A 12,950-nucleotide genomic window follows, 5' to 3' on the forward strand; every position below is an offset into this window, starting at 1 on the left:
CTTCGGCATCACGACATTTTCGTGCTGGTAGTAAGACTCGCCGGGCCGATTAATTTTATTGACCTAACCGGGATGTTCGAACGACAGTCGGAAGGTAGACACGTGTTTGAATAGAGCACGGGAGTAACCAGTACAGCGCAAAACACACACAACCTCCTCCCCGGAGACCATGTCCTTCAGAAAAATAGATCTTTTTACTTGTTAAACTGATTAATAAGTTGTGATGAGGTCTAGTACTGCGACTATATTGGTTTTATTATGTTACTGATATTCATTTATAAAGTATGACTAGTATGGTGTGTTCATACCCATTCAGAAGGAGTTGAAGGTTTTCGGGTGACAAATTGTGTTCTTCTCTCTTGTTTTTTAATATATTTATTGTCAAAGCATTTAATGTATTCATTGCTATCGGGATGTTAAGAGCATTCCATGGAATATAACAAAAAGTGTTTCTGAAGTGAATTACCTACCCTACCTTTAATTGATTGAATACATTTTTCTGCAATCTGCATGTCGACCTTCTTAAATATGCAGATGTGTTTGTAATGTGTTGGTAAACTAAATATCTGAAAAAACAAGCACTTTGAAGACATCACATCAATTTCGTGATGACATTTTTTAAATGATTATTTAAGCAACTAATTGATTAATCAGTACGATACATGTTGACTTAATCAACAATAATATTGATCATTATCCCTTACCTGGAATTTGACTGGTGGTACTTAAGTAGGGTATGATAGTGTAGCGCCTAAGCAGAAGCTGGTTGTGGAACACAAATCAGACTTGCGTCACTATGCAGGTTGGAGAACGGCAGCAAAGAAAAAAATATGATTGGATTTGTGATTTACATATTGAAGATGCAATAAATCATATGCAGAATACGTAGCTTGCATCCGGATTTTAGGTAGGGGAGTTTCTTGGTGATGAAGATAGTATTTATTAGCTTTATGGTTTGAGGGAAAAATGCATATAATTTCTCATTTACATGAAGCGAATTACAAGCATGTTTGTGTATGCTGTCAGTTAAAGTTCTCAGAAATAAATTGGTAAGGGCAGATCAGTTCTGAGATGCGTACTGTTATCTCACTGATGTCCCTGTTTGCTGAGTTTGATCTTATTCGGGATGTCCTTGTACTGGATATATGATTCATTTCCCTGGTCTTTGATCTGTGAGAAGTTTTAACTTTTTTTCTCACCATCTGTCAGCCACTATGTTCTGTCGAATAACACATATTTAGATCCAGGATAAAACCAGGATAAATCGCATGCTACCATCATTTCTAATGGAGTACTTCTGGTAGTTTAATCCCCTTTCTTGGGTTTAACACCAGCATAAGATGTTTACACGTGAAAGCAGTACTTTCCAAAGAACATATTTAAACCAGGATATCACAATTGTCCTACACATTGTTGTTGTTTTTTTTGTTTTTTTTGCAGATTATTTGTTCTGCAAGATTCTCTATTGTTCATGCATGGGTCACCATTTCTTCGTCTTCATTTGTTAAACAAGGTTCCAGACTCTTGGCACACAGTTGTCAAATTGGCCATGGGCGTAAGTTCACTCTTCATAACTGTCAGAGATAATTGCTTCAAGAAAGTACAGACTTGCATGCATGCCAGTAATATATTAGATAAGAAGGAGTGTGTGAGATGGTGACCTCTCATAGAGAAAGGTTAGAGACCTTTGGGAGTCATCTCATTAACCACATGCTTGTGTGCGTGCCCGCACACAGACACACTGCATGGTTTTATTTTACTGCAGCACTCAGGAGATGGTCTAAGGCTTCTGCAATTAATAAGGCTAATGGTTATTGGCTGGTGGCTAGTAACCAGGATAGGAGATGCCTGATTGACCCGGGGTAAACATGGCACTTACTGGGTTAACAGGTCCCTTCAGGAAGGAAAGTGTGTGTGTGTGTGTGCGTGTGTGTGTGTGTGTGTGTGTGTGTGTGTGTGTGTGTGTGTGTGTGTGTCATTGCAAAGCATCTATTGAAATCGCCCAACTGCAAAGTGTTGGGGTATGTAGAAGCTGAATTGTGTATTATTGAGATATCTAAAAACAATGAGAAATCTTTGGCCATGTACTTTTTGTAGCAAGGCTGTGCAGCAGTATCTACCTGAGTGACATATTTAACAAACTATCTTTTAACAATTCCAAGAATACTTTTACATTTGACCTCAAATAGGAACTCCACAAGGGGAATGTCATGATGTGATATGATGCGTGTGGGTTGAGCAGGATGTAGATATTGGCTGGGTGGTCCTGGCGGTGCCGGACAGGTACCCCCGGCTCCCTGTCATGGTGTTGTCCTCTCATGCTCTTTCTCCCAGGTTTTGGTGCACTGCAGCCCTGAATTCTCTCAGACGTGCTGCATTGATATGCAGGGCCCGTTTCTGATCCCCATCTCCCCCTCTCTTTCTCTCTCTCCCTTTCCCCCTCTCTTTCTTTCTTTCCCTGCCCCGTCAAAGATAAATGTGACCCGCTCTATCGAAATCAGTCGGAAGTCGCAACGGCTCATTTCAAAATAAACGTGGATTTGCGTAAAAAACTAGTTTTTCGGGGTTCGAGTGTTTTGTTTGATTTTAAACAAACAAAGTCTTGGCTTTCAGAATATGAAACTTTTATTTCCAAACTCACACGATAAATACATACCACAAATGTAAAGGGAATAAAGGGAATGATGACAGGCAATCTGCTCTTCCGCAGCACCGCCCCCCCTCCCTCCGGCTGATATTATGAATGTAAGCGTAGAGTAATCATAAATAACACGGCAGGGTCCGTTACAGTTTGTTTTCATCTGATTTCAATTAAACAAAGTCTTTCCTTTCAGAATATTAAACTTGTTTCGGCAAATTCAGATGATAAATACAACTTTGAAGCTTGTAACGGCATAATTACAAGCGCAGAACGGAGTAACTTTACGTCACAGCAGGCATAACAACAGCCGGTGTTTCTCGTGAGGGTCTTCCCCGGGAAACAAACGCAATACACACAAACCCAAAAATACACAACCACACACACACATATACACACACACACACTCACTCGCGAGCTTCTCCCAGACCAGTAATCCAAACGAAAATATCTTCCCTCCGTAGTATTTTGATCATTTGCTAATAATCAATCAGATCGATGGATTCCAGAGAAGAGAAAACTTTGAAGGCCTTTTTCTCAAAATGATGACTCGTTGACAGTCATTATATAATGTGACATATTTCGCTTAATATTTGGAGTACAAAAAACAATCCTTATATCATTAGAAAGCTAGGAATCTCCTCTTTCCAACAGTGTATACAACTCAAAATGTGTCTTCGGGTCAATGCGACTGATAGAGAAGGTCACAAATGGTCTCAACAGTTGTTCTTTAAATATGTTATGGTCCACATCCCACCATATGAACTAATATACTCAAAGTTACTACAAAGTTATCCAGTCACCTACAAACACCTGTACTTCTATTCTATACTATTATTTACTATTGCATCTGCATTCACCTGCTTTGCTGCAGCAACTATGCTGGATTAAAGGTGTTGATTTGATGATTAATCTCCTCTCACAGTTTGACTACAATACAAAATGTGCGCAGTGTCCTTAATAAGACCAGTTTACAATCAAATACAAAATGTAAATACCACAATGCAAGCATCCAAAAAACGACATCAACAGCAGACAATCTTTCAATACAAAATTCTAGAAAGCTGCTTGGTCTCAGAATAATCTTAGCCAGAATGCGATGTTTGCAGTACCTTGTTGAGCAAGCATTCCCGTTAGCTTGACATTAACCATGACAGCATCCAGTCTTTCTTCAACCATCCCCGTAGCCCCTCGCTTCTCTTTGTTGCAAACTTTGTGCTGAACGCTTCATTTTGTGCCTCAAAACTTGACAGATAAACAGGATGTACTCCTTCTCAATGGAACAACTCAGCAGCAGCAGTGCTCCTGTACAGCGTGCACAAAATGAGACCTGTACAATACTGTAGGTATGTCAGCACATGCCGTGTATTGTATCAGCTGTCCCAGCCCTGCCTGAATGTGCAAAGCTAAGCTCTCTTTGAGCCTGTATTCATTCCTGGTGGGAATAACCTAGTGGTGGGGGGGATGCTGTTAGTAATGCTGGTGCTGTCCAACATGGTATTTACATGATGATACACCTGTGACACTCAAAGAGTGAACACAGTGACGTAAAAAATAGCAGAACAGAGAAAAAACAGGAAACAAATAAGAGAGAGGGGGGGGGCAGTTTATCACTGTTATGCTCTCGCTCCCCCCCTCCTCTCCCAGCAAGCTTTGACAGGATGAGATGTGGTATAGTGACATGACGGCAACATGACACAAAGCTGTATCCTCTCCTGTTGAGCCTGGCTTGCTGGATAGCCAGATGACTGACTGGGGCAGCAGGTGTGTTTCTACGAGTGTGTGTTTGTGTGTGCGTGGATGAGCAAGACACACATGCACAGTCACACGGAAGCATTATGTCCTGCAGCCATCATGTCCACTGTGGTGAGCTGTGTGCAAGTTTGCATGTGTTGAAGGGGTATCCCGAACTGCAGAAGACAAGAATGAGGCTGACAACAATCCATGTCCTTGAAAGTTATCTTCCCCTCCTCTTCCCTCTTTTGTATCTAAGCTTTTTACTCATGCACTTTCTTCTTCTTTACCTCAACATCTGTCACTCTTGTTTCTTTCATCTTGTTTTGCTCTATTGGGTTTTCTTCTACATCATATATATATATATATATATATATATATATATAGAATATAGAAGGGGACAAAGGGGAAAATATATATTTTCCCCTTCGTCTCTCTTTTTCCNATGGGAACTTGGGTCCCCCTCGCAGTGCGGGTGCAGCGAGCCGTTGGACCAGAAGTTGCGTCGCTTTCTGCGTCAGGAGGGGACGTATCCTCCTGATGTTGTAAAGCGTGTATCTGCAGCAGCGGGTTGTAGCAGCGATATTTGTAGTGAAGGACAGGTTGTTATCTAGGGTCACAACCAGATTCCTTGTAGTCTGAGTCGGGGAAACAATAGAGGTGCCGATGTTGATTGTTAGGTCAAGAGTGGGACAATCTTTTCCTGGAAGGAAAAGCAGTTCAGTCTTGTCAAGGTTGAGCTCGAGGTGGTGAGCAGACATCCACTGAGAGATGTCTGCTAGACAAGCAGAGATGCGTGCGACGACCTGGGTCTCTGAGCGGTGAAAGGACAGAATTAATTGGGTGTCGTCAGTGTAGCTGTGGTATGAAAAACCATGCGGGCTAATGACAGATCCGAGCGAGTCTGTGTACAAGGAGAAGAGGAGGGGACCAAGAACAGAGCCCTGAGGGACCCCTGTAGTTAATTGACGAGGGTCGGACTCGGACCCTCTCCAAGTTACCCTGTAGGTACGGTCTTTGAGGTATGAGGTGAGGAGGGAAAGTGCAGAGCCTGAAACTCCAAATTCTTGGAGAGTGCGAAGGAGGATCTGATGGTTTACCGTGTTGAATGCAGCAGACAGGTCAAAGTGAATGATTGATATCAACATAGGCAATTGTTGGCCAACACATTCACCATACATACACCAACAACACATGATAGGCAACTTACTCTTTGCTCACTGCGACGTTGGGCGCAGAGTTTAAATCATTTGATTTTTGAGCTGAGCGCAGTTTCAGGTCCCATGTCAGGCTTTTCCGGTTATTACCCGTCCCCTTGTGTGTTATGAAGGTTTGTATGCATGTGAATGGTCTGCAGAGTCACAAACCCTCAAAGTACACCCTGTAGCGAGTAAAACTTTTCTAACACAGAAAAGGCCTGTCTATGCTGCCCCAGAACGCCTCGTTGGAGATTTCTCTTTTTCCACTTGTTTCTTCCGGGAACCGCATGACCAAAATGGACCAATCCGCGGAGCTTCTTACACACCAGGATCCCTTGGCGTCACTATCAAACACAGTGGGGGGACCTTTAGCGTTCATTTTCAACCAACAGGGAGTCCCATTGACTTGCATCGAGCTCCCTGGTTGGTAATAGACGAGTTGGGATGGCGGAGAAATGCTCTCCGCAGATCCATTCTCACAGCGTTTATAAACCTTTTTCTTACTCTTAATATCAAGCGACACTTATTGTTTTTACTTTGGCTGTGAGTGTTTGTGTGTGCTCAGGATGAGTTTCGCGCTGTCCCGCTGTATCGCCGACACGGAAACCACACCAGTAAGGCAGCTCACTGAGCAGCGAGCCTCGCAACGTCCCGACCAATCAGAGCACACTGGGCTCACAGGGAGGGGGGAGCAGGAGCTCCAACAAGCCGTTTAGGACAGAGAGTGAATACCGGTGAATACACAACATACTATACAGAGATGCTGGATGAGAAACCAATGTGAGTTTGGAAAATTGCAAAATATAAATCTATTCTAGTAGACCTCAACAATGGAAATATGATCAGTAGAAATGGCCATGACATGGGACCTTTAAAGCATATTTTACATTCCTGCTCATGCTTTAGTGTTCTTTAACAGCTAATGAGCTTTACTAAACTTTCAACCACCAAGCTGCAAGTTGAATGAAGTCCGACCAACTGCAATTTCACACCCCTATGTCTCTCTATCTGCGGTTGATCACAAGTCAGCATAAATGTCAAATTGTATCAGGCCTCAGGCTTCTCAGTATTAAAACAGTCATAGCTTTACTGCATCTGCACAAAGTTCAACTTTGCATGACTTCCCCTCATGATTTAAAATTACAGGTAATTTCACTGATGATTAACCTTTTTTGTATTTTTTCTCATCTCATTCATCTTTGATCAAAATACATTCACTCAAGTACTATACTTGAGTAACACTTTAAGGTACTTTACTTAGGTAATTCCAGTTTATGCTACTTTGTACTTCCACTCCTCTACAATTCAAAAGGTACATATTGTATTTTTACTCCACTACATTTAGGTAGTACCTTTGAATACTTTGCTCTTGCAAATTATGTACAATAATCAACACTTAAATAAGACTTTAGTTATACCCCAACAAGCTACCCTGCAGCATACAACGTGATTAAAACTAGCTGCTCCTTTACCAACTTGAACAACACATTAATACATCAATAATCAAAACATATAATACATATTATTCTGAAATCTGCATAATGAGTATTTGTGGTACTTTGTTGGTAAATGTTGATGCTAATACTTTTGAACTTGAGTTACATTTTTTAATTAAGGACTTGTTCTAACGAGTATTCATACATTTTGGAATTTCTACCTTTAAATAAGTACACGATCTGAGTACTTCTTCCATCCCTGATCTTGTCAATTATACGCTAGGATAATATGCAGCTGAATGACAGAGAGACTCTTCTAACGTGTGAGCAGACAGTCATTAAAAGACCTGCTTCTCATTGAAAGGACAGTAGGAATAAAGTTTACAGACAACTGATTTGAGCTGGCTAAAGTTAGCTTAGAGGATGAGCCACAAGAGAAAGTCTATCACCAAACTACATTTAAAAAAACACTGCACAAGAACCAAGACACAAACAACGACTCAACTTAATGGCACAATTCCGTGTCACTAAAACACGCTATTGCACCACACAACAGGTGTGTCATTTTCACATAGCAACACCATGACCATTTATCGGCATTAGCTCTTAAGTTATGAATGTAACAACCGCCTTCACTAGCTAACATTCCCGGTAGCTTCATATCGAGTAAACTAACCCATATTCGGATTGGCTCTTAAGCAAATATGGCTACAATTAGCTTATTTAGAACGAACTACCATCGATGCTACTTTTTAGCATTAGCTGGGAAGCTTGCTAATTAGCATAGACTGAATGCTTCAGAGTAGTCCGATGGCGTTTCGTTTCAGCACCTCGAACAACAGTGTAAAGAATAGTTTTCATACCAGAGTCTTTCATTATCCTAGACATCTCCATGCACCGCTCCCACGCATTCTGTGCAGAAGAGCAATGTCCACTTTGTGTCAGACCTGCCCATGCTAAGGTTGTAGGAGGAGTTTAGCTTCCACTGCTGCAGAGACACAGGAGGCTGGACCATGGGCTGAACAAACAATAATCTACTATGCAGAAAATGCGACCGGAAAATGCTTCATCACATCAGGAAGTTAAACTCATGCACTTCAAGTAGACAAATACATGGTTACATTTACAGTCTTTTAGGACTAGCTTGATGATAAGATTTGCATATCATAAACATTAGATTTGTTTTTGCTCCATTATTATATTATGCAACATAATCATGCACTTTATAAACTGCATTGGTCTAATCTAGCATGCAACTAGGTTACATATTGCATGTAAATTGTGTGAAATGGACTTTCCACATACAAATTAGACCTTTCACAACAATAAAGGTGTCATTATTTGGAATATTGTTGCATGTTTTACATGAGGTTGCCTTTTTTGTGTAAATTATTTAATATCTTTATGGTTAGAAGGTACTTGCTTTGCCTGGCAACTTAATGTTGTAATTGAAAAACCATGCACGATTTGCTGTCTACGTTTTGGAAAAAATCTCCCTTCCCTTTTTACAGTTTAGTATAGTCTGTGCCACATTTCAACCTCAAAACCTTAGAACCTCCTGTAGAAACTGAGAGCTTTTTTTTTTTTAAACTTATAACTCAAATCATTATGTTGTATTTTTGATTTGTTGTTGTAGGAAGGCCTATTGTATAATCCAGAAACTTAATAACTTACTTTTCAGGAAGAAATGTTAGCATGTAATAGCAGAAAACGAATTATTAAACATTCAGTGCACTGCATAAATTTAGTTTTGTCCCGGCTATGCTGTTTTACATGCTGGCTCACTATCATCATAGCTAAATTGAATGGAGTCATAATAACTGAATTTTCTGCTAAAACAGACCTAACTTGATGTGTGACTAGTGTCTTTCTCCACATGGCTCTATGAGTAAATGTGTTACAGCTCATACAGCACATAGGTTGGGCCAACTGCATTTAAGGGAAGTGGTACTTGCAAAACCGCCAGGTTTTTATCTTGCAACCCTTTGATATAGACTTTATCTGTGAGGCTTCTATGCCAAAAAAGAGCAAGCACTTAAGTAATACAAATAACTATCTCCTGTCATCCACTGCACTGTTAGGCCTATTCCAAATAATTGAAGTTTGATAGGAAATGAAATTCTGCAAATAAAAACAAGATGGCAAACCTGTTTTCTTGTGCTCGTTGACTTGAGTGAGTGTTGAGCTGAGGGGAGAGGGGGCCTGTTTGACAACTCCCCGGCCTCCGGTATTTTTGTGGTACTTGCTGATCCACTCGAACCTGGGTGCGTGTGTGGTCGTCTTGCAAACATCTAAAGAAAGACAGACATAGAGAAACTTTGTGAGTGAACAATACAACAAGAACCGTATCTGAACTCCTGCTTTGTTTTCCGGCTAAAGTACAGAAGAAGGTATAGCAACAGCAACAGAAGAATTCATGGTTTAAACAAGAGTGTTTATTCATTTACTCAACTTAAAGCATTTATATTTCTTGCTCTTACATCCGGGTCTTACTTTGAGGTTGTGAGACCATTTCCCCAATTTGTATTCTAGTGCTTTACATTTAAATCCAAGTTACAGGACGCTTTTATCTGCGTACCTTTACCACTTCCCAGACTCTTCTTTTTAAGAACAACAGGTGTCAGGTCATTTCATATTTCCATCCCTGGTCTGCCTCACCAGATGAACACTGTGTGGTCACCACAAAATACAAATAGCAAATCAGTCTTCCTCTGTGCTCATGTGTAGTTTCCACTGTGAAAAATAGTGAGCCAGTGGCAAAAGTGACACTCCCCTAACAAAACAGTTAACCGCCTAACCAACTCCATTCAGAGGAACACAATAAAGAAAGAAAAAAGGTGTTCAAGAGAAGCATAACAAAAAAAGGTACATGTTCTGTTTAAACTGTTCTCCTTTTCTGCCATTGCCAACAAATGCTACACACACCATCCAGACTCCACCTCTTCTCTCTTTGTCAGCATCTTTGTCAGCCATGTGTCATGTCCAACATAAAGTAACTGACAGATGAAGTCACCAAACCTGTTAGTGCTTCTAAAATTGGCACAAGTTCAACATAGTTATCATCCGTCTCAGACATATTTCTGTGTACCGCTTTTAAATGTTTTTTTTTCCAATAAACTAATGCCACATTTTTTTTTAAATAAAGGTTTTATATAACACAATGTCAACACAGGGCAGATGAAGACTGGCTGAGCAGGTTTCCTCTAAACAGATGGTTAGAGCAGATTATTTGTACTTCTTCACTCATGGATGTCTCCTACATTGTTTCGATAATAAAATCTTAAAATATGAACTACCAAACACAAATGTATGCATAAAGGGGAGGGTTCACATAAATGTACTATTTGAACAGATTCAGGGCATTTTTTTTTTTTACATTTCCAAGAATTTCATGGACATTTTCAAAGGCTTTTAAGCAATTACAGCAGGACATCCTGTGAAAATATCCCACGTCTCTGAGGGGTGACCTACCACTCCACGCCCTGTTGACCTCACTCAGGAAGAGCCGGGAGTGGGACCCAAAAGGAAGTCGGAGCTCTAATTCCTCCTCCTGGTAGCTTACTCTCACTCTAGTATCAGCACCTAGAAATCAGATGAAGAACAAAGGAGTAAATACCATGTTCAGTTTCCTTCTGTGGGTCAGTAATTTAGAACATTATGATAAAGCAAAAATGGACTCACCCACGACTGCAAGTTCCTCTGGTGAAGAAACTAAAAAAAGAGTGAAGGGTGAGAAATGTGTGCGAGGGCACTTCTGAGAAACGACTGTAATTGTATCACTAGAACCCATAATCATTTAGAGAACGCATTATTATCTGCAATAAGGTACAACATAGAGAAGCAGCTCACTCTCCACAACAGCAAAGTCGAGGGAGATGGGTATGATGTCCTCCAGCGACACGTCATCAGCAGTAATAGCCATCCTTCGATGGGTATAAATAAAGATTCTACAAAATATGACAACAGGAATTATATGGCAGTGTGATGCACATGCAGGGGTGGACAAGATAAAAAGACACCTTTATTAGAATGCAATTAAAACCACTACAGTACAGGCTTGCGACGTGGCAATAAATGCTTCCCTTTTCATTTATCAGTTTGTTATAGAGGCTGATGCAACTCACTGGTCATTGTAGTGTCAGTTAGGGCTGCTCAATTAATCGTATTTTAATCGCAATTACGATTATGGCTTGCAACGATTACGAAAACAACGTAATCGAAATAAAACAATTATTATTTATTATTATTATTATTTTATTTATTTATTTTTTGGTTTTTCAGTTGAATTATACTTAAAGTTTAGGGCACATGTGTCAAACTCAAGGCCCGGGGGCCAAAGCAGGCCCCTTGGTGGATTTAATCTCGGCCCGCAAGATAATTTCTAATTACTATTAGATCTGGCCCGCCGGTATATTGCACGCACACCTTCACTCAATCCTGAGGGTTTCCTCAGCTCAGAGCCTGACCCCAAACATTGATGAACTTGCACCCAAGATGAGATGCCAAGTATCTGGCTTGAACTAGCCTCAGAGAGCAGCAACCTGAGTTTCAATGGATGTTTCCTTCTGGGCATGTTTGGTTTTTCTTTGAGGGAAATAGTTTTTTTGAAGCTGTTGTTGGCCTGTGGGAAAATGTAATCAAATGACTCCGGAAAAGCTGCAGATAGAGCCATAAGAAATGAATGCAACTGATTATTTTATGTTTAATGTTGTTTTTATAGGCAATAATTTAAGCTTTGTTAGGTCCAGGTTTAATATGTGCAATACGTTCATTTCGGTTTTGCAATAAACATTGAACCAGTCCGGCCCTCGACTAGTACAGATTTATTTATTTTGGCCCACTGTGTATTTTAGTTTGACACCCCTGGTTTAGGGTAATCAACTGTTAAAAACATACTGTTAAAAATTTTTTTTTCCAATAAATTAATGTTTTCAAAGTAAATGGATAATCGTTTTTAATAATCGTTATATCAATTATTGACCCAAATAATCGAGATTATGATTTTTGCCATAATCGAGCAGCCCTAGTGTCAGTTTGTGTGGTTGATTGCATGATACAGTCACTCCCTCTCCTTACACAATAACATGGCTTTGAATAATATACAGGAGCCATATTGCAGCTAATGTGAACCATATATTTTTAAGACTTACGCATGCTCTTTTGTAGACTCCACCAATCCCAGCAGTCTGCTCTCTGTAACGTTATCAAAGAAGACATCGCATTGGACAGCATGTTTACCGTTTAGTTAAGGATAATGTGGAAACATGTTCTTGTGTTCCTTCAGTGGCCTTCATATTTCATCAGAAAATATGACCTACTTCTGGTTTTCACTCATTTCTTTCTGTACAATGGCAAACATTTTAAATGTGTTTTCTTACAGTAAGTGGTGCTTTTAATTGAGTATTTCCATTTCATACTTATTCCTTAATTTTCACAGAGAAATATTGTACTTTTTATCTGATGGCTGTATACTTTGCAAATCATCATGATCATTTACATATTACATAAAAAGCTTATAAAAGATGTGTCAAGTTTGACTTCTAAGGAACATTGTTAAGGTTAGCTTCCCCTCCACCAGATGCAGCATTACATTGCTGCTTACATGTTTGTGCTTATTAATAATAATCAAATAGCATAATATAGCATTTTCTGCTGCATAAAAGTACTTTAAATTTTTGATAATTTTCATGATAATACAAGGACTTCATCAAATGTATGAATCCATTATATTTTACTTGTAATGAGTCATTTTTAATAATTGTTTTTATATTTACTGAAAGTGAATTACTACCCCTACTTGCTTCACAACTACCTTTGTGAAAAGCAGCAAAGTGCCATCTTGTGGCGGAAAGGTCTCACTACATACGTTGGCACAAATCCCTTGGAAATCACACCCGACTAAACCCACACACACATTATAAAATCGTACAGTGTGAATGCACA

The 12,950-nt window shown here is 39.8% G+C and overlaps 1 protein-coding gene across 2 annotated transcripts in view; it reads right to left on the reverse strand.

Moving 5' to 3' along the window:
* Positions 1–12,231, reverse strand: part of inpp5b (inositol polyphosphate-5-phosphatase B) — a 68,492-nt gene extending 56,261 nt beyond the window's left edge. Inside the window, exons 1-5 of one of the 2 annotated variants that reach the window (XM_010794903.1) lie at positions 12,158–12,231; positions 10,857–10,954; positions 10,689–10,718; positions 10,479–10,589; positions 9,155–9,298 (exon numbers count right to left, since the gene is read on the reverse strand). In XM_010794903.1, coding sequence (XP_010793205.1) covers positions 9,155–9,298; positions 10,479–10,589; positions 10,689–10,718; positions 10,857–10,929 — 358 coding nt within the window. In that variant the 5' untranslated portion in view covers positions 10,930–10,954; positions 12,158–12,231. Of the gene's footprint in view, positions 1–7,870; positions 7,984–9,154; positions 9,299–10,478; positions 10,590–10,688; positions 10,719–10,856; positions 10,955–12,157 lie in introns of those variants that run through there. The other variant, XM_010794904.1, reaches the window with a different exon arrangement.
* Positions 12,232–12,950: the final 719 nt, after the last annotated feature.

This window comes from Notothenia coriiceps, unplaced genomic scaffold (assembly GCF_000735185.1).
Source record: "Notothenia coriiceps isolate Sejong01 unplaced genomic scaffold, NC01 NC01_scaffold00037246, whole genome shotgun sequence".
NCBI classification, from domain to species: Eukaryota; Metazoa; Chordata; class Actinopteri; order Perciformes; family Nototheniidae; genus Notothenia; species Notothenia coriiceps.